General features: G+C 41.3%; 1 protein-coding gene across 1 annotated transcript in view; it reads left to right on the top strand.

The window, feature by feature from the left end:
• The window catches only part of LOC135711963 (RNA/RNP complex-1-interacting phosphatase), an 85,064-nt gene extending 64,855 nt beyond the window's left edge, over positions 1-20,209 (top strand). Inside the window, exons 3-7 of the mRNA XM_065234936.1 lie at positions 17,135-17,251; positions 17,326-17,405; positions 19,233-19,279; positions 19,462-19,569; positions 19,644-20,209. Coding sequence (XP_065091008.1) covers positions 17,135-17,251; positions 17,326-17,405; positions 19,233-19,279; positions 19,462-19,569; positions 19,644-20,161 — 870 coding nt within the window. The 3' untranslated portion in view covers positions 20,162-20,209. The remainder of the gene's footprint in view (positions 1-17,134; positions 17,252-17,325; positions 17,406-19,232; positions 19,280-19,461; positions 19,570-19,643) is intronic.
• The last annotated feature ends 1,748 nt before the right edge of the window (positions 20,210-21,957 follow it).

The following is a 21,957-nucleotide window of genomic DNA, read 5'->3' as shown; positions in this document are numbered from 1 at the left end:
GTGGTGTTGCGTGCTGTACCATCATCAGCATTGTGTACGGTTACTCCCGCCTTGAGTTGTTACATTCAAAGTGTTTTTGTTGTTTTGTTACTTCATACGTGAAGTTTTCGATTTTAGAGTTGGTTGAAAATGCTAAATGTTAAAAACTCTATTATTTTCTGTCACTCGCAATATGCTCGCACAGGAGACAAACAGATATTTTGCCGTTGTTCCTACAGCGATAGCTTACAGAGTAAATTTTAAGGATTTCTTTTAGTGTCATTGGAAGAAAGTTATTTGAATTATTTTGATACAGTTTTCCGAGTAAAGTAATTTTAGTATAAAGCCTAAGCGAGACATATTCTGTTACGAAGCTACTTGAAGGTAGAGAAGCAGATTCATGCCAATACAAAATGTCCGATCTCAAACTCCTTGCATACCCGATCATGCTTGGCATGCAAATTTTCGACACCGGACACAATCAACGAACTAAAAAATCATGAAATGATTGATCCAGAGATAAATTAAAAATTAAGTTAGAACATCGTAATACCGTGGTTAGTCTGTAAAACATACTGAATCGATATCATACCAATATACCAATTCGCCACAGAACTACAAATATGTTACGATTACAAAATATCAAATTTTTGGAAGCACCTGTTGGAAAGTGAGACACTAGGTAAAATTGTTGGGTGGGTTCGAAAAAGAATTAATCAGCTCCAGAATAGTAATTATATGATGGCTACAATATGTTGTATCAAAACCGACAAAAAATGATGAGATTCACACCTTTCTGATTTCGGACTTTTGACCAACTTTTTTTATGGTGCATAGGGGCATACATTCAAGTTTTTAAACGTTCATTAGCTTTGATATCATTTAGTGCTATTCTTCTTTTTAAAAGGCAATTCAGTGTCCAGCTATCGTTTCCTCTGTTACATTCTCTGTGTTGTATTTTTTTCATCGAAGGAAAACATAAATATATCTGCAAACATGACCCATCGATCGGACCTGATGATGAGTACCGCTGACTGCTCTTTACACCAGCCAACTAACCAACCAACGGAGATCGATGAGGCGCGCCGAGGATCAATTTTTATTTATTCTTTCGGCGCTGCCGGTGCGGCTGCCAAGTGATATGCATATAATACCGTCCCTACCGATCTTCCTGTTCCTCTATAAACCGATCCAATACCATCAGCGGTGGCCTCCCGTCACAGCTAGCAATTCACTTGAGCGATCGCGGGGTGTAGGTAAAGGAACGTCTGACTGAACGGCAGCAACAACAGACACGGGCAATCGACGTTGGTGGTCTATTTTCAATTATTTGGTCAAAGATAATAATTATTTATAATAATATATAATAAATTATATAAAAAGCTGTCTGCATTTATTAATCATTTTTAATTGCTATATTGCTGTAAAGTATTTCGCGGGTCACTGTTGCTTTTCTTTTCTTTTCAAGAAGAATACGATACTTGTACTTTTAGTTGTCAGTTAAATTTTGAAGTCTCTTTTGATAAGCTATGCCACGGAAAATCACTGGTGGTTATTTTATGGCCTAAATAGTTTCATAACTTATATGAACTTTCGTGGCCTATCTTAACACTCGTTTCTACGCACTGAAGGTGTTACGTGCAAGCCCCTTGTATGCAAGTGAGCCACTGGGATAACCAACGTCTCGCAGATAACCGCGGTGACGTTTAGATGACAGCCATGTCATGTCATGAAGATATAGCGATGACAGACTAAAAGTTTACATTTCGTACAGAGTGAATGATATTCCACGATTAGTTCTTCGTAAGATTTTCTATATTTATACTTTACTTAAAATTAACTTAATTATTGGAATTACAGTATTTATACCTAAGTCTACTTATAAAATAATATTTTTTCGCTTAAAACTAAGCGGAGACTAACATGTAAGTGGATTTAAATTACAACTATTGTTCTTAAAACTAACCTAATAAAAATTGCAGCTTGAGCAACAACTACTACAAACACAAAAAAAAAGTTTTGCTACAAGACTCCGAACTAAAGCGAACAAAAACTCAAGATTTTATCTCGAAATGACCCGGAGAACGCGTGCCCAAACGAAAGCCAAACAAATGGCAGCAGCTGCGGCTAACCAGCAGAGCCATGGCGTCGTTCAGGGTAATTCAACCATTCCGGCCTCTAACAATGCACGAGAGGCAACAATGGCTGACATTGCTCGCGGAGAGAAGACAGTTGCGGAAGCTAGACGTGTTACGTCAGCGGTCGATGTCGATAATGGAGAAGCAAAAGAGTGTCCTGGATGTGATCGCACAAATAACGCCGAACGTTATAGGGTGCAATGCAAAAAGTGTACCAAATGGTATCACCTCACTTGTGCTGAAATGAGCAGCGAGACAATGCTCACAGATTTGTTTACGTGTGTTACATGCATCGCACGTAATCCTGCACCACCACCGACCTCTGTCACTGGACGATCAAGTACTTCGAGTACACGGAGAGCTAGATTGGCTCATGAGTTGGAATTGCTGGAGGAAAAGAAAAGGATGCAGGAAGAAGCTCAACGGGAACAGCTAGAACGAGATAGGCTGATTAACGAAAGGGCTGCAAAAGAGAGGATCGAACGGGATAGGCACTATCTTGCCAAAAAGCGCGATTTGCTCATCCAGCAAGAGGAGGAAGACGAAATAGCGAGTCTTAGGAGTCATCGTTCGAACCGATCATCGGCGAAACGAGTGGAAGATTGGGGCATCAAGCAGGTGAAATAAACCAGCCATACTTGTACCGGCGTCGTTGTAGAGACGTCCAAGCCAGTCGAACCAAATGCCCATACGCCATTAAATTCGGTCGAAGCTCCAGACAAGCAACGAACTTCCACTCGTATCCAATGCGAAATGCTAGGATCTTTCCCTGTGGAGAACAAGCCTGTTAACTTCAACGATATTGACCTTACAACCGGCAGTATCACGATCGGTGAAAACGAGCTTGACGGAGCTGTTGGAGGAGATGTCATTTCGTTGGTGGACCTTCATTTGTTGCAGATCATCCTGAACGAGCCAAAGCCTGTCGTGTCACGCACTGGGACATTATCAAAACTGGCGAAAAGAGCAGTGGTACCATACGACCAGTGGCAAAGCGAAACGGGTAATCGTCGGAAAACGAACGAGGTAGAATTGCGGCATAAGCAGGACATCGAAATGCGAAGGAAGCGGGAGCTGGAACTCGTACAGCAAATTAAGCGTTTGCAGCTACAGAAGGATGCGGATGTGGAACACCTCCGCAAGAAGGAAGCAGATACGAGAAAGCAGTTGCAGCAGATTACTGAAAGGCAGACCGCCATGGAAGTGAAACGACAGCAGGAATTGAAGCTACGTGATGCAGAGCTAGATCGTCTACGAGCTGCAGAACACCAGCTGAAGAACCAACTTGAATCGTTGAGCCAGCATCAGCCACCCCCAGTGCGGCCCAACCCTCACGCATATCCACGTTCGCAACAGGAGCAACATTCAGCGCCGGATGAGCTCTCAGGGATTAGGGATGACAGGTTTGTTAACAGTCCCTATCCGGTAAGTGATGCACCACCTATTCCTAGTGTAATAAATATAGACCCTCAACCAAACTACCTCAATTATGGCTACCACCCCTCAATATCTCCGACTCCAATCCGGGGCCGCTCGTCATACTCTGTACCTGTCTATCCACCGATAATACCCCCACCTATTCCTCCACGCGTGTGTCAAATGGGGAATTCCATTCCCGGTGCTCCAAATCCCGCGTTTGATGGTCGCGGTTTTCAACCCGATGTGCTTTGTCTGATACAGCAACAGTTGGCTGCACGGCAGGTAATTTCGAAAGAGTTGCCCATCTTCGCTGGGGATCCCATTGATTGGCCGCTCTTTATTAGCAGCTATCAACATTCCTCGGAAGCCTGTGGATATTCAGACTCTGAGAACCTTCTTCGTCTTCAACGTGCATTGAAAGGAGCCGCTAGAGATGCAGTGAGCAGCTTTTTACTTCATCCACCCACGGTTCCGCAGGTGGTGTCAACGTTGCTGATATTGTTCGGACGTCCAGAGCAGATCGTGCACACCATGGTTACAAAAATAAGAGCAACTCCTCTTCCAAAACCTGACAAGCTGGAAACACTAGTGCATTTCGGTTTGGCCGTGCAGAATCTGTGCGGGCATCTTTATTTATTTATTTATTTGTCGTCAATCAGTGTAGACCGTTTTACAATTGTTGTCTTAAGTGCTATTTTTACAATTTTGTCTTTGTTTATATTTTTTATAATATGTCTTAAGAACAAGTTAAAACATTACTTCTAGTTGACGTTATGCGACGAATTAAAATATTGCTTTAATTTGGTTTTTGTCATTGTAAAGTCAATGTTATCGCAGTGCTTATTATATGTATCCATCATTTGGTTCAAGGCTCCAAATTTGGCATAATTCGTACGATGACGATTTGTAGCAAATATATTTCTATTTCGTAAATGCCTAGATGGTGTATATAAATTTAAGGATGACAATAGTTCTATTGAATCAATTCGATGTGATACGATATCGTTTACGAAAGAAATCATAGCAAATTCACGACGCTTTTTTAATGTTTGGATATTTATGAGCATACACCGAGCTGTGTAAGATGGCAGAGGAAATACAGTCCAACCTAACTTGCAGAGTGCATACAATAGAAACTGCTTTTGAACGGACTCTATTCTATCTTCGTGTGTGATTGAAAAAGGTGACCAAACTATGCTGCAATATTCTAATATCGATCTTACATAAGCAATGTACAATGTTTTAATCGTATACGGATCGTGAAAGTTATAGCAGAAACGTTTTATGAAACCAAGCATGTTGTTAGCTCTGTTAATAATTGTGTTATAATGATCGGTGAAAGTAAGTTTTGAGTCCAAAATAACACCTAGATCCCTGACTCTATCACACTTTTCTACGATCTGGTTTCCTAAAGTGACTGTTATATCGGGTAGCTTTTGTTTTCTACTAATGGCAATGGAGTTACATTTTTTTATATTTAATTGTAGCAGGCTTTTTTGACACCAAGTATGGAATATTTGAATTTCCTCTTTGAATGTGATGATGTCTTTGGTATCTTTTATTTCCAAAAAAAGTTTAATGTCGTCAGCATATTTTAAAGATATGTCATTGACGAAGAGAATAAATAAAAGTGGTCCTAAATGGGAGCCTTGAGGAACTCCTGAAGTGACGTCAACGGGATTTGATATCTTTCCTTTGTATTTTACTATTTGATGACGGTCAGTTAAATATGGTTCAAGCCACTTGAGGAGTGCGTAATGAATTCCCATTTTTTGAAGTTTAAAAAGAAGCATGGGTATGTCAATTCGATCAAACGCTTTGCTGAAATCTGTATACAACACTTCTACATGGTTTCCGTTATCCATTGCATTCAAGGAATAATTAATTAATTCGAGCAAATTCGTAGTTGTTGAACGGCCTTTAAAGAAGCTATGCTGCATAGTAGTTATTCTGTTTTTAATTTGAAGAAAGAGTTTTTCATTTACAATCGCCTCGAAAAGTTTCGGAATGCAAGAGATAATAGCTATACCACGATAATTACGTATGTCGGATTTTTTACCCGATTTAAAGATAGGCACTAAAAACGAGTTTTTCCATATTTTAGGGAAGTTTCCGGATTCCAGTGACATATTGAAAATCCAAAATAATGGAGCAGTAAGTTCAATTGCTAAAGTTTTCATAAAAACTGGCGGAACACCGTCAGGGCCAAGACTTTTAGATGCATCTAAATTGTTTAAACCCTTTAAGATATCATGAAACTTGATTTGACTTACGCTGATGTCACTTGAAAATTCTGGATATGATTCAAAATATTCACGATCACGGTCCTCTTCTGAAAACGTAGTAGGTATATATTTCTTGGAAGAAATTTGCAAACAAATTGCATATATCATCCGAGTTCTCACCTATCCTATCGGCCAAATGCATCTTTGAGGGAAAATTATCAGATTTTAATTTGGTTTTCACATAATTGAAGAAGTTTCTGAAGGCGGTTGGGCTGCATTGGCATCTGTCAAATCCACCATGCTACAGGAGCTTGTAGATAAATTGCCAGCGAACGTTAAGTTCAACTGGGCGATGTATCAACAACAGTTTCCGGTAGTGGATCTCAATGTCTTCAGTGAATACATGACCCGTGTAGCATCAGCAACCAGCAGCGTGTCGCTATTCACAGTTCAACAGAAGGGGGATTAGATGGATTAGATGAACGTGCTAGAACCAAGGAGAAAGCTTTCGTGAACGCGCACTCGACGACGACGAGAGACGGTTCTACGTCGGCGGCCAATGCAGATAATAGTGCGGGAAGGAAGGAACGATACGTGAATGCGAGTGGAAAGAGACCTGGTTTTGCGGCTTCCGGAACTGTTCCTCAAAGTGATTATGTACTAATTGCTTTGTAGTTAGACCATCTGGTGAGTGCAGACTCATCACTGGTGTGATATATGCTCAATTTTTCGCTTTCAAGCATTGTTGACGGTTGCACCTTTCCGCGGAAACTGGAAAGACGTTGCTCTTCGACATCGACGATAGGAGACTTGACCGCGTTCATCCTATCCAGCACGTTTAAACCTTTTGCTTGCTGTTCCATCAATTTGTTTAGCTTATTGTAGTGTTTTACCTTCTTCCTTGCGTTAGTTTGATTGAACTCATAAGACTTGTTCTTGTAGTAATGTTTTACCTTGCTTTTGAAATCGTACGACCACCACTCCGAAAAGTTCATCTCGTGTTTGCGACGTTGCCTTAGCTCTGTCTAGACTCGAATGAAACCTTCAGATGTGCCTTCATCCTTGAGTAGAAAATCGTTTATCTTCCAATGGCTCCTTCCAAGGTTGGGAGTGGCATCCTGTGGGTTGATTTCAAACGTAAGCACTACCGCGTGATGATCAGAGAAGGGCACTAGAAGAGTCTCGTACTTTTTAGCTCGATGAACAAAATCTTTGTTACAGTAAAATCTGGCTAATCGGGAGCCAGAATTATGCCTCAAGAAGGTGTATTGGCGGCCTGCGGATCCCAAATCCTCTAGCTTATACAGGTTTACTAGAGTGCGCAGCCCTTTGCAGCAGCTCTTGTTTTTACTTTTGCTGTCTAACGTATCCAGGATGCAGTTAAAGTCCCCTCCCAAGATCATCAAATTTCCTTTGCTTAAGTGCGGGGATATCAGATTTTGAAAAAGATCATCCCTTTCGACATTGTATTGCGTCCCAGAGTGACCATAAATATTCACTAAGTTCACTCCGTCGACAACAACGGAGATGATGCGTCCAGATGGGTCCATCATGATCTGCTCGAAAGGAATAGTTTTCCTTATAAGTATTGCTGTACCAACGTTCTGCTCACTACGGTTGACAATTGCGTGATGTGAAGGCAGAAAGCTAAAATCATTGAACGACACTTCTTGCAGGAAAACAGCATCCAAATCGTGGCGTATGATGAATTCCTTGAGCAAATGTTTTTTAGAGTCTATCGCTATAGCATTAATATTCACAGTACAGATTTTCCTTACGTAATTCATCTCTTTGTTTACAAAGTATCGAGTATTCAGTAACGGGTGTTACGTATTATCGATAAAGAAGGTCCGTTTGACGTTGCTTGCCAATGTCGTCATATGTCAAAGTCAGCTGATCTCGATTGTCACTAACACTTCCGAAGATCAGCCTTGCTTACCTTCACACCACTTCGAGAGCGTGATCGATTCGTCATACTTCGAAGTGATCTGGAGCTTTTAGATCTAGCTTCGCTACTGGACCCTGCAGCTATCACTTCCAGCGGGTTCTGCTCCGTTGGCAAACCACCGCCGCGCTTCTGCTTACGAGATTTCCTGCTCTTGCTATCAACCGTGACGAAATCCTGGCCGTTTTCCTCCGATTCCGATTTGCTGCTTGAAACAAGTGGTCGCTTGTTCGACCGCTCTTGTCCGTCGGTCATCTCCTCATCGCTCGATTCCTGTTCCGGTACTTTTTCAGCTTCAGCGGGCTTGTCCACGACACTTGCTTCTTGTTCCTCCAACACCTCAACGATGGAAACCTCTGAATCCTGAATCTGCTTCGGGCTGGACACCCCGGCTGAGGTCCCGTTTGTCAACGAAACTAACCTGACCATTGACAGCTCCAAATTGCTACTGTTTTTAGACGATGATGCCGCTCCCTGAACGGCTCCAGCATAGGTGTCATTGCAAGGTACGTCCACCTCTTCCTTTTGGCTCGCTTTAGCTGCCGTCTTCTTCATTTTTTCCGCTTCCTGCTTTGCTTCCATATCCTTTCTTGATTCTTGCTGTGCGTTGTTCTGTGGACATTTCACTTTCAGATGCCCTTCCTGCTTACACAAAAAACACTTCTGTCTCAGTCCCTCGTAGTAGATTCTCCCTCGGCGGTTGGGGAAATGAATGGTTGATGGGATGTCCTTTTTGATGTCCATATACACCCCACGGACACCGGTAAAGAGATCTAGCTCCAATTCCGCCGGGAACTTCTCGCGGATCATGCGTTTCACGGTTCCATACTTTCCGAGTACCAACGATACGTCAATATCCGATATCTCCGGGGTGAGATCGAAGATCCTCACGTAGCGGATACACCCTCCAGCGACCGTCATACGAACTTCCACGGATTGACCATTGGAGTAGTGGAACGTATGAACCTCCGGGTTGTGCAGGAGAGCCTCCTTCATTGCTCTTTCAGATCTGAATTTGATGCAAACAACCCTTTCATCGGAAAGTTTGTAGCCTATTTCCATGTCTGCTTTGTCCGCATCAAACCCTTTGACAAATCGACCAATTTCTACAACGGTGGGTCCAGGGGCTCCATCCGCGAACTGAAAATTCAGTGTGTTCTTGACGATTCCACTGGACATCTTTTTGTTTTCCTTTTCCTTACAAAGGTAGCCGGTTAGGGCTGACAAGGAAACACACACGAACGGTAGCTAATTATATGACTTTCAGCGCGGCGATTGTACAAAAGCGTCTTCTCGCAATGAGAAATGATCGTCAACTGTCCTGAGGATATCAAGAAATGCCCAGCGTGTAATGCGCTAAATCATCAAGTTGGTGAGTGCTCAAAATTTAAGGGGCTCGCTCTTGATAACCGTTGGAGCATTGTGAATGAGCACAAACTTTTCCGACGGTGTCTGAAGCCACATCCTCGTTGGCCGTGCAAAGGAGACACATGCGGAGTTAACGGATGCTCCAAGTTACATAATCGTTTGCTGCACTACGAACCATCGGCGGACTCAAGCACAGCCGACCGGACAACGAATGCTACGGTAACTGTGCATCAGAAATCAGCTCCACTTACACTATTTCGAGTGCTTCCTGTCACACTATACGGAAAATACGGCAAGGTCAACACGTTTGCCTTTCTTGACGACGGGTCATCAGTGACTTTAGTGGAACGCACAGTTGCTGATTCTCTAGGTCTGGATGGGCAAACGGAGCCACTTTGCATCCAGTGGACTAGCGGCATAAACAAGAAGATATCGGACGCGCGTATGGTACAGATGGAGATTTCCGCACACGGCAGCAACAAGCGTTTCAAACTCGGAGGAGCCTTCACAGTGGATGGTCTAGGGCTACCAGAGCAATCCCTGAACTACGATGAGATGACAAACCAGTACAAACACCTGAGGAAGTTGCCTGTATAGAGCTTCAAGTTTACTACTCCAGGGATACTGATTGGGCTCAAAAATTCGCATCTCCTTGCCACCCTGAAGCTGCGAGAAGTTCGTGCACAAGAACCTATTGCATCGAAGACTCGTATTGACTGGGCCGTATATGGAAGCATACAAGGGGGAGAACAGCTGAAACACCGGCAGATGCATATTTGTGCTCATACTGCGACCGCTGATCAACACGAATATGTTCGGGAGTTCTTTTCGCTAGAGAGCCTCGGGATTGCGTTGGCACCTAATTTGGAAGGTGCCGAAGCGGAACGAGCCCGAAAGATATTGAAAGAGACTACAGCAAGGACTGAGAGCGGAAAGTTCCAAACAGGGTTGTTGTGGAAACACGACTATATCGAGCTACCGGACAGCTGGCCTATGGCAGAAAAGCGTTTAAGATGTCTGGAGAAACGGCTACAGAAGCATCCAGGATTGTACGATACTGTACGCCGGCAGATAGTAGAATTCTTGTCTAAAGGATATGTGCACGAGGCAACCGAGGACGAGTTGAATGGCTTCGACCTACGACGTACGTGGTACTTGCCTCTCGGTATCGTGGTGAATCCACACAAACCCGGCAAGGTTCGTCTCATCTGGGATGCGGCAGCTAAAGTCGAGGGCATTTCACTAAATGATCAGCTATTGAAAGGCCCGGACCTTCTGACTTCACTGTTGGCTGTTCTATTTCAGTTCCGTGAACGCGAAGTAGCAATATCGGCGGATATCATGGAGATGTTCCTCCAAATTCTTATCCGCGCTGTCGACCGCAGTGCTCTACTGTTTTTGTGGCGGGATTCTCCGGAGCTGCCTATCAAGATAATGGTAACCGACGTGGCCATATTCGGAGCGACCTGCTCACCCGTTCAATCGCAGTTCGTAAAGAACCTAAATGCAGCAGAACACGGGGAGCTGTATCCAAAAGCGGCCTCGGCGATATAAAACAAGCATTACGTCGATGACTACCTCGACAGCGTCGACACGATCGATGAAGCGGTTCAACTAGCAAGCGAAGTGGCAGCGATTCATGGGAAGGCTGATTTCTTTATCCGAAACTACTTAGAGATGAACTAGCCTAAGGCTAAAAATCTCTTTAATAAAGAATTAAAAAAAAAAAAAAATTATCCGAAACTGGACATCAAACAGCGTGGAAGTCCTCGAGCACATCGGAGAAGCCAATCCTGCTGCGGTTAAGCGATTTACGGTGGGTAAAGATTGTAGGTTTGAGCGGTTGCTAGGGATGATTTGGTCTCCAGAAGAAGATGTATTCTCCTTTGGTCTGCACTTTTGTGAGGAACTACGGCAGCTCATAAACGGTGAAGTTATTCCGACTAAACGGGAGCTACTGAACGTAGTGATGAGTCTCTACGATCCCCTCGGTTTGATTGCAGCTTTCATTATCCACGGTAAAGTTCTGGTGCAAGATACGTGGAGAGAAAACATCGGCTGGGATGAAAAAGTTTCATCTGATATATTCTGCCGCTGGAATCAGTGGTTGATAGTTCTACGGGAGATGAATAAGGTTAAGATCAGTCGTTGCTATTTTCCAGGATACATGCCAGCCAGCTACGAGTCGCTCCAACTCCACATCTTCGTCGATGCGAGCGATAAGGCCTTTGCTGCGGTCGCATACTTCCGAATCTTCGACAGGGGAGAAGTTCGATGTACCCTTGTCTCATCGAAGACCAAAGTAGCACCCCTGCAAACACTTTCGATGCCGCGACTAGAGCTAATGGTGGCCTTAATAGGAGCTCGTCCGAGACAAGCCATCGTAGATAATCATTCCGTGAAGATAACTCGCACCTTTTTCTGGAGTGATTCTACAACAGTAATTGCTTGGATAAAGTCGGATTCACGTCGCTACCGCCAATTTGTCGCCTTTAGAGTCAATGAAATCCTCAGTTTGTCTACGGTGGATGAATGGAACTGGATAGGAACGAAAACCAACGTAGCTGACGAAGCAACAAAGTGGGGAAAAGGGCCATCAACCGAAATCGACAGCCGGTGGTATCGCGGACCTGCATTCCTGTACGACCAAGCCGGGGAGTGGTTAGAAGAAAACGTGGAAGATAAAAACGAAGAACTTCGACCAGCTTTCGTCTGTCCGCATTTTATCGTCAAGCCAACAGTTGAATTTGAACGGTTCTCAAAGTTCGAGCGTTTGAAGCGATGCATTGCGTATGTCCATCGATTCCTGGACAACCTACGTCGAGCGTCCACGGGTAGTGTTCGAGTTACAGCAAAAGGCGGAGTGCACTTTGTGGATATTGGTACAGTCGGACGCATATCCTGATGAGGTGGCAACAATGAAACGTAGCAGAGAACCCAAGAACGAAGTAAAGCATCTGGAGCGTTCGAGTAAAATTGCGAAGCTGTCTCCGATGATGGATGAGCACGGAATCCTTCGAGTAGATAGTCGGATCGGTGCAGCAGAGTATTTGCCGTACGATGCAACATACCCGATCATGGATTGCTGCTGGATTGGTATCATCGTGACTTTCGTCATGCCAACGATGAAACAGTGGTGAACGAAATTCGCCAAAGATTTTGCATATTTCAGTTCAGGACACGCGTACGCCTGACGAAGACTCGATGCATGTGGTGTCGAGTGTACAAGTCCGTTCCAGTGGCACCGAAGATGGGACCGCTACCAACGGTAAGATTAACGCCGCATGTACGTGCCTTCACTTTCATCGGGGTCGATTATTTCGGGCCGTACTTGGTAAAAATTGGTCGGAGCGTAGCTAAATGTTGGGGTGTGGTATTCACGTGCTTGACTATTAGAGCCATACACATCGAGATAGCAAGCAGCCTGTCATCTGATTCGTGCAAAAAAGCAATGCGCAGGTTCATTGCGCGACGAGGAGCCCCTCAAGAGGTCTACTCCGACAACGGTACCAATTTTGTCGGGGTCAGCCGGGAGCTGAAAAGGGAAATCGAGGGAATCAATGCGATGTTAAGCAGTACCTTCACGGACACATATACGCAGTGGAGGTTCAATCCACCCTCAGCACCACACATGGGAGGCTGCTGGGAACGGGTGGTTCGGTCCATCAAGTCGGCTTTGGTCATGGTTCCCACGGAACGTAAGCTGGATGACGAATCGCTGGTGACAGTCTTTGCAGAAGCGGAAAAAAATGATCAACTCTCGGCCTTTGACCTTCGTTTCGCTGCAGACGTCAGACCAGGAAGCAATAACCCCAAATCACTTCCTGCTGTTAAGTTCAACTGGAGTACAACAACCGATAAAGCAGCCTGTAAGCGAAGGAGAGTCATTGCGGAGCAGTTGGAACCAATAACCAACGTCTCGCAGATGACCGCGGTGACGTTTAGATGACAGCCATGTCATGTCATGAAGATGTAGCGATGACAGACTAAAAGCTTGCATTTCGTACAGAGTGAATGATATTCCACGATTAGTTCTTCGTAAGATTTTCTATATGTATACTTTACTTAAAATTAACTTAATTATTGGAATTACAGTATTTATACCTAAGTCTACTTATAAAATAATATTTGTTCGCTTAAAACTAAGCGGAGACTAAAATGTAAGTGGATTTAAATTACAACTATTGTTCATAAAACTAACCTAATAAAAATTTCAGCTTGAGCAACAACTACTACAAACACAAAAAAAGAGTTTTGCTACAAGACTCCGAACTAAAGCGAACAGAAGGGGTTTTGACTTGTTGAACTCTTGAAGCGACCGGTCGATCGCGGTCATTAAAGTCATCATGTGTTTCCCTGTCCAATTGAGGATTTTTATCGAGTTGGAGATTTTCTCTACTTGTAAGGGTGTGACCAGGTTTCGAAAAGAAAGGGGAAGTAAAATCCTGAGGAGGATAAACATTTTCTAAAGAAATCATTTCTCAGAGCTATACAAAAATCATGTCTAGGATTTTAAATTTTCACTAAGTTATGGATATCGCAAATTATTTTATATGTTGAAAATTTTAAATTATTTTATCATTGAAAACTTTTTATAGCATAGTGGTTGCAACTGCCTTTCACACTAAAAACCACGAGTTCAGATCTCAATTATGAACAAGTCACAAGTTAGCTAAAAAGTGTTAAAGTGATTAGGGTAAACGGTACGTTAGATGCGGTACATTAGATGCGTTAGGTTCCTATAGTTGTGTATTGAGTCTCCATACACAACTATAGGAACCCAACACTTCTAACGTACCGCAACTATAGGAGCGTTTCCCCTATAATAAATCAAACGATCAACAAAAATTCTGATGTTACAGAAAATTGCTGTTCATCTAGAATATTGATTTAAGATCTCCCATTTTCAAAAACCAGAATGATGAACAAATTTTAAATCCACATTCCAGATTTTTCTTAGTCCGGTAACTTGAAACCTCTCCTAAGCATCAATTTTTGTTTTCAAAATATCTGAATCTTGATTTTCCCTCCCCTTGGCTAGTTTTTGCACCTTGCTGTTGGTGGGCGGGCTTAATTTCATGCTTTATAGTGGAGTGTTGGAGACGGTAGGTTTATGGCCGGCGTTGCTGACTAATACCGCGATAGAATGGCGCCATGGGCAGGCGATGGGGATTACTAAGCTTCCCCTCTCTGATGAACCACTGCATGAGCAAACCAAAGATTTAGTCTAGCAGTGATAGTATCACACTTGTTACTCCTTACGTATAGGCACTGACGTTGGGTGCGATACTGGCGGGTTTTGCCGCAAATCAATCTTATTTTATTTATTTTTACGCAGATAGATTTATTTGGGTTTGCAAGAAAATTATACTATTGAAATATTTCAGAAAGTGCCCATCAGTGCTCCTTCTATTTGCGTGACAAGCTTTCATTGTTGTTTTCATTGAGGGAACAATGTTAAACACCATTTTTGTACATGGTATTTTTTTTTTTTATAATTACTTTATTTGTACAGGCTCAATCGAATAAACTTTACAGAGCCGAATTATCATTTGCGTTATACATTATTACTGTCTTAAATTTAAAGTTAAAGGAACTGGACCGAGTACTCGCGGTTGTCTCGAGGTTAGTGGAGATTTACAATTTTTTGGATGGGAAAAGGGAAGAAGGAGGTTTGAAATGTGGTTTACGATACAATTATTTAATTAATCCTAAAGCATGAAATTATTTCTATTCATCTTGAAAACAAACATTGAAAAAAAAAAAACCCCACACGTACAAAATACAAACTAAACACAAGGTTAATCAAACTTACAATCTAAGGTTAATATCCTTAAAGTAAACATATATGAGTTTCATAAACTCCAGATCGCGTCTAGCCAAAATATCCCGAACTGGAACATTAGGTTGTCTACCTCGAGCCCGAAGGGAATCATAAAAATGTGATCTGACTCCACGATACTCCGCACAAGACCAAAGGATGTGATCAGCGTCCTGGTAACCTTGTCCAATGTACATGGTATTGTAACTAATCTTTTATTTTTCCTTGATTTGTTTTCCGTTGATCTTGTTTTCCGTGCTGAGCACCAATGCTATCGACACCAGGGATGCAGCTCCCACACCTGGACCCTACCTATCGACCCATCAACTCATTAACCGAGGACCAACGGCTTTACTTCCCTTCTCTTCCCCGAAGGAAGGCGTGATCAGAGATGTTATGCCTCAGAACATCCCGGCGGCGCCGACTGGGATTGAACCCAGGCCTGCTGGGGGGAGAGTTTATCACGCTTACCACTACACCACCGGCGCCGCTTGTAACTAATCTTATATGTGCTTCTTTTTGATCTGGGATATGTGTTTGAACTATCGCTCGGGATTTCCACTGTGGCATGTTTCTATTGTGACATACTCATACGTATTTTTATGGTGCGACATAGTGGAAGCGTGTGAGCACAGTTGGAGTATATACCCTATATAATTTAAAAATCAGCTAAGAAACTAACTTCAAAGTGAAGCATTTTAGTCACTTGAAGGTGTCACTTGGGTCGAACTAAGATATAATAAATAGGTATAGGTCAAAATCAAAAGTACTTGAAACACGTTTAATTTTAGATTACAACCACAAGTGCAGGTACTTAATAAAGCATGGGTTATGATTGATTAGGTGAATTAGAGATTTCAATAATTTATTAAATTAGACTAATTAAATATCATCATCATCAAAGGAACGTAAATAAAAAAAAAATCAGAAAATCTAATAACATTAGGTTAACAAAAGAATTAGGCTGCGGGGTTCCGCTTAGGGAGGCAACTAACCTCTAAAGTTGTAGAATAAGTCTTTCTATTAAGTCTTGAACTTCAATAAGAAAACGCAAGCAAACCAATAGCATTTAGCAAATTCACAAGGAGAGGAATAGTTTAGGAAAGAAGTAAAAGTAGAGGTATGTGACATTTAATAACTTTTAATCTTTTGTAGGTATTGTTTTCTCCTGAGTTTATTGTACTCGATAACTATATTATTTCTCAATACGCGAAATCTCTGATATATGCGGTTAAAGCATTTGAGTTAACTTATTTCTTAGTGTTCAAGTACTTACATTTGTAAACAGCAGTCAATGTTAATCTATGAACTAAACCCTACGTGACTGTAATATTGATCTTTTCTTATGTGGTATTGACGCATCGATGCATGTTTAACTTTTTGCGGCTGTGGGATTCAACGCGCCTACGTCTACGGAGCTTACGCAGAAGTGATTCGCAATTTGGTAGAGCTTGTCAAAAGTGTTTTGAGTTTATGTAGTTTAGAATTTGTTCGGTACGGTCGCGAAATTTTGAAATGATTGATACGTGCGGTAAAATAAATAAATTGAAACAAAGCTTAATAGTAAAATAAGTAGAATATCTAGGGAGGAAACCAAAACTAATCAACTTGCCAACATAGGCTATCACATTTATTTTGGTGGCACTCTTTAAGTGATAATAAATTTATTTTTCTCTACGGTTGTCTCGCGCGGCGTTCGTAATTTGCGCGATTTTCGTATCTTACGTAATTTAGATGTTTCGTTCGAAACGGATTTACTTATTCAATCGGTTTACTACGCGGATGTATCTACGCGCAAACGTCACAGCATTTTTTTCCATAACTATCTTGAAACAATAAAAACGGAATCCAGTGTTCAAGCTGCCAACATAGGCTAGTCCTTATGCTGTATTTTCAAAGATAGAAGCAAAATTTATTCAATGGGTCAAGTCTTGAAAACTAAGCTGTCACGCAATATTGATTTTGTTTTAAATTCTGCAGCTGAATTCCGGGAAAAAATTTTATCGAAGAGAAATAAATTTCTCCATATGAGGTACATATATGTAGAAATTTATTTCTCTTCGATGAAATTTATGCCCGGAATTCAGCTGCGGAATCATGATGTTTGAACGTGTCCGAAATGTTGAACATTTGGCTTAGTTTGGTTCATCATGATATATTCATCTTTTTTAAATAACTCTTTTAGCATTATCATTTGCATTTAAATTACCGTGTTATTTCGTTTTTTCTACATTTACAGAAATATTTCACCAAACGCATGGAGGAAAGCTTTACACCCGATGATGCGGTTCAGGAAATTCCTGGTCTAGGAATGGTGATAGACCTAACGTTCACATCTAAATATTACAATCCATCAGTAATACTATGCATTTCCGATGTACAAGTGCTCAATAATTTAGGGGTTCCTTTTTATATTCGTTTTTTTCACAGGAATTCTTGCATCACAATGTTCAGCACAAGAAGATTTTGACAAAAGGACATGAGGTTCCCAAAAGATCACTGGTGAACCAGTAAGTTTTGAATCCTTACGATTACTTTTTCTGTTGCTTATCTATTGACTAACTGGTATATTCTGCAAGAATGATGTACACAGCAAGTAATAAGAACATTTATCATAAGTTTCAGCACGAACCTCGCGCTCTTTTCGCAGGCAAATGCTCAATTTAGTGTACGCATGTATTTACATGATGTAAATGCTGTTTCTGGCTATTCCTCAAACTGAAGCCACACTGATTCGTCCGTAGGCTCACAGAGCAGTTTCAGGCCATGTTTGGCTGGCGGGGACGTACAAGTATCGGTTAAAGATATAAATTATAGACGGCGAATGGCATGGATTCGCGCATGCTGATGCAGTGATATATGCTTCGGCAGAAACTAATGGGTATGCCGTTTTGTTAGAACGGAGAAAATAAATCATTCACCAAGAGTATATCAAAAACGGCAAGCTGTGCTGGAAATCCTTTTAGGCGATAGAAGAACTCTTGCGACGCACAGATAGCAATCTCGTTGTTTGCCATGTCCATCTCACCATTCTTTGAACCATCATCGGCAGGCCGTTGTGCGTAAAAAAGCAGATAGCTCCGAGACAGCTAAAATGTTTTATTTAAATTTATTTATAATCGCTATTGATTTTGAGATCCAAGAGACGCGGCTCGTGCTAGTGACAGAAAAGTGCATGCGGTGTTTGTGCTTTCATGGCATTTACCAGCACACCACATCGGATCTAGGCAAATCGATCGGTTATAGTTTCATCGCTTTATGCAAATCTGCACTAGTGTATGGGTTGATGCATGGTAAAAATGTGAAAATATTAATGTCTCTGCGAGATGCAATATTTCACGCTGGATGACTTTATTGAATAGATTGAAAAATTAATCATAGACAGAGTTTTGTCAGGTGTTGAGAAATTCTTTCCAGTTCGAATTTATTTCGTCAATTATTTTCAGAATAGGGGTAGACGGGGCAAGAGGAGCACCCTTTAAGTTTACATAAAAATCATGCATTTTTAGAATCTGCACATTCGTACATTTTTACAATGATCCTAAGACGAAATGTTAAAAAAAAATTACAAATATTCAACAACCATCAAAATTTGCCTACGGTTGGGGACGGTCCCGGCGTAGTGGTTATCATCCCACTCCAAAGTCATGAATTCAAACATCATCTCCAGACAAGTCACGAATGATCCTGTAGTGTTAAAGTAACAACAATAATAAACAATTAAAAATTTGCAATAATCAATCAACCTTTTCAAGTTTCTTTTGGTACAACTTTCAAATTATGTTTCAACCTGGTGGCAAGCATTGGAAAATTCATTTAATTCGTGCGAGTACCGCAGAAACAAAATAGCAATCACTGGCAGATTTCTGAACAAGCGTAACATTTTCCAACCAAGTGACCACGAGTGAGATGTTTTTTGGCTCAGTTATTTATTTGTGTAACACTCTAATTATTTTCATCACAATGTAAAACTTTCCTCCAGGTTAATACCAATATAAATGTTTAAAGTTATGTAAAACTAGACAATAAAACAGCTCTCAACCGTTAACGAATGCAATTGTAAACGGCTCAGCATGGATAAAATCACACTACCTACTTCACTCAGAATAAACCACGCTCAGCTGTTGGTTTAGCTCAATTATGCGTTCAACGAAGTATACAGCTCTCAAAAATATATAAGTTCCACAATCTGGCGCAAATGTCACCATAACATAACCTTCCGTCTAGACGAAACTTACCTATAGAAAACTGCTCAGGATTTTGAAAACAGAGTGTCCGGGGCTTGTGTCCAGTCTCTTCTATAGACGTACCAATTTCTTTTATTATTTTCATTGCAGATTCATCCGTACCGTGAATGATTTTTTGGGAGATGAACAGAATAAAGGTAATTACAATATGACAGGCGGTTGTATTATTATTGAGTGAATTTTGGTTGAAATGATAAAATGAGCGCACAAGGATATGTTTCACCATAACACTTTCTATTGTGTGCTTAAATTATGTTCTAAAATTAAAAAAAAAAAATCAATATTTTCTGTACTGTGATTAAACGTTTTTGCATTCCAGATAAACTAATAGGCGTTCACTGTACTCACGGATTGAATCGAACCGGATACTTTGTATGCGCTTACATGATTCTCATACAAGGTCAGGCTCCCAAATCTGCTATCCACTGTAAGTGTTAGGGAGTTTTGCTGTTTTTTTCCTTCTACCTACACATTTTGTTTTCTTCTTTCGATTCGAACTAGCATTCAACGAAGCACGAGCTCATTCAATGGAGAGAGCCAACTACCTGAACTCTTTGATTGGATTAATTCCATTAAGTTACAAAGCTCATGACGATCAAGATGATACTCATGAAACCAGAGATTCTCGGAGTGGATACAGAGATCAGAGAAGTAGGTATGATCGCCGGGCTGATAATCATAGACGGGATCGATCGCGAGAGAATCACAATGGATATTATTGTGGTAGTGCTAATGCTTATCGTGAACGCTTTAATAATTGGAGAGACGGTCCAACCCGTGATGATCGCCCTAACAATTGGAGAGACAATTTTGCCCATGATGATCGCCGTCCCTATAGAAACTATAGGGAGTATAATCGTCCGAGTAGCAACGGCTGGAGGGATCACGATAGCTATGATGATCACCGAAGTACACGAAGAAACAATGATGAAGAAGCATGCAATTCTTCTTACCCGTTGTCGAACGGAGATCGTAAATACAACAGATTTAGATGGGTTAGAAAAGATAACGGTGAATAGTATCTGACGTCGTTGTATTTTGATTTTCAATAAAAGTTATCTATTTCTTAGTTTATAATCTGTTATTTGATAGATAAATATCCCTTTCTCATGCCTCTGTGCATATATAGGAAACAGTTAGAGCTCAACTTCAGAGCCAAGCAGACGCGTCTACGCTATCGCTAAACCAGGAAGTTGATTAAAAGCTTGCTTTATTTTCTTTTCGTTGAGATTTTTCATCGCCGAGCCGTTGCGTGTTCCTGCGTACTACGACTCTGCTATGGCGCGCTAATAAAATCGCCTTTTTATGTTGACGTTGACAGATTGCACAGTAACCCAGCCCTGCTCCCTTGAATTTTTACTAAATCAGATTAAAAAAATGATAAAAAAATGGTATTCCATTATCCCAAAAATATGTCTTTATTTAAACTAAAGCGATTTTAATTTCATCGTCCTCAAATTTAGATAATAATTTAGCCATTTGTCTTTTCGGCTTTATTTATTTGTTTCGTTTTATGTTATGTGTACTTTGGACCCATCCTTTCTAATTCATCCAGCAAAACATTGAAAAGGTGAGTTTTAATACCTGCAGAAGATTTTGAAAGTTCAGATATGGAGTTGAGGTTGAATAATCTAAATATTCGCAATTTGGTCAATAATGCCAATATTTAAATAAAGTGCAATTGCCTTTGTGAACTGGATTTATACAAATAAAAGCTTACACACATAAAGACTGCCTAAATGTAAATAAGTACGCCCCTCGCGCGCCGCTAGCACGCCTCTTGCGTTGGGAATCGAAAATCTTGGACAGTGTTTTGTTTATATTTCTATAGTAGAATCCAAGTGAAATTTATGCGTCACTAGTGGCGGGAAATAGTACTAGTCGATGGGGATAAATTTATGGCAGCCGGTTTAAATTCCAGAGTTTGAGTGATACATTATTGAAAAAAGAGTTCAAAATAGTGAGATACGAGCAATTCTTTGGATTATCTTCTTCTTCTACTTCTTCGCATTTCAAGCTTATTGCATATCGCATATTAGCTTATTGCGTGCTCTCAACTTAGTGTTCTAGATGCACTTCCACAGTTATTAATTGAGAGCTTTCGATGCCTGTACCATTTTTGCATTGGTATAATTGTGTGGCAAGTCCAATCATACTTCTATGCCCAGGGAAGTCGAGAAGTTTTCCAACCCGAAAAATTCCTAGACCGGACCGGGAATTGAACCCAGCCACCTCCAGCATGGTCTTGCTTTGTAGCTGCGCCTTTACCGACTGAGCTAAGGGAGGCCCCTTTGGATTATGCATGTAGGAAATTTGTCGAATAATGTAATGTTATATTAATTTTCATTTCAATGTCATTGAAGGATAATGAAAATGTGTTTTTTGATAAACCGATATTATTTAGGTTATGTTTTGTATGATTGAAATCGACGTCCGAATCAGTCTGCTGGATGATGTTGGGGACTCCGTGCTAGCGAATTTAGAGACCTAGCATATTGTGTGCCTGGGCTACACCAGTAGATCAGCAGCAAAGCAAGAATTGAGGGGAATGGATTTGTTCTGCAAAGTTCCTATCCCGGGGAGCGGCCACATGAAGTTAATCTCAAATTTAATGTTGTCGGGGGGACAACAAACTTTGGAACTTATATTCTTCTGATCCGTAAACAGTGGCAACCTTTCTCCACTGCACGAATTTGTTGCTCCCCGAATTTGGAACTCGAAAAAGTTGAAATTTGTTCTCCTTGCATCCCGGGATAATGCAACGATCCTGCAACAACAATGAGAATGTTAGGCGGTGGAGCTTGTGTTTACGTAG

This window comes from Ochlerotatus camptorhynchus, unplaced genomic scaffold (assembly GCF_037179485.1).
Source record: "Ochlerotatus camptorhynchus isolate MF236.1 unplaced genomic scaffold, CSIRO-AGI_Acam_v1.1 ptg000447l, whole genome shotgun sequence".
NCBI classification, from domain to species: domain Eukaryota; kingdom Metazoa; phylum Arthropoda; class Insecta; order Diptera; family Culicidae; genus Ochlerotatus; species Ochlerotatus camptorhynchus.
This window is presented reverse-complemented; position numbering and strand designations above follow the sequence as displayed.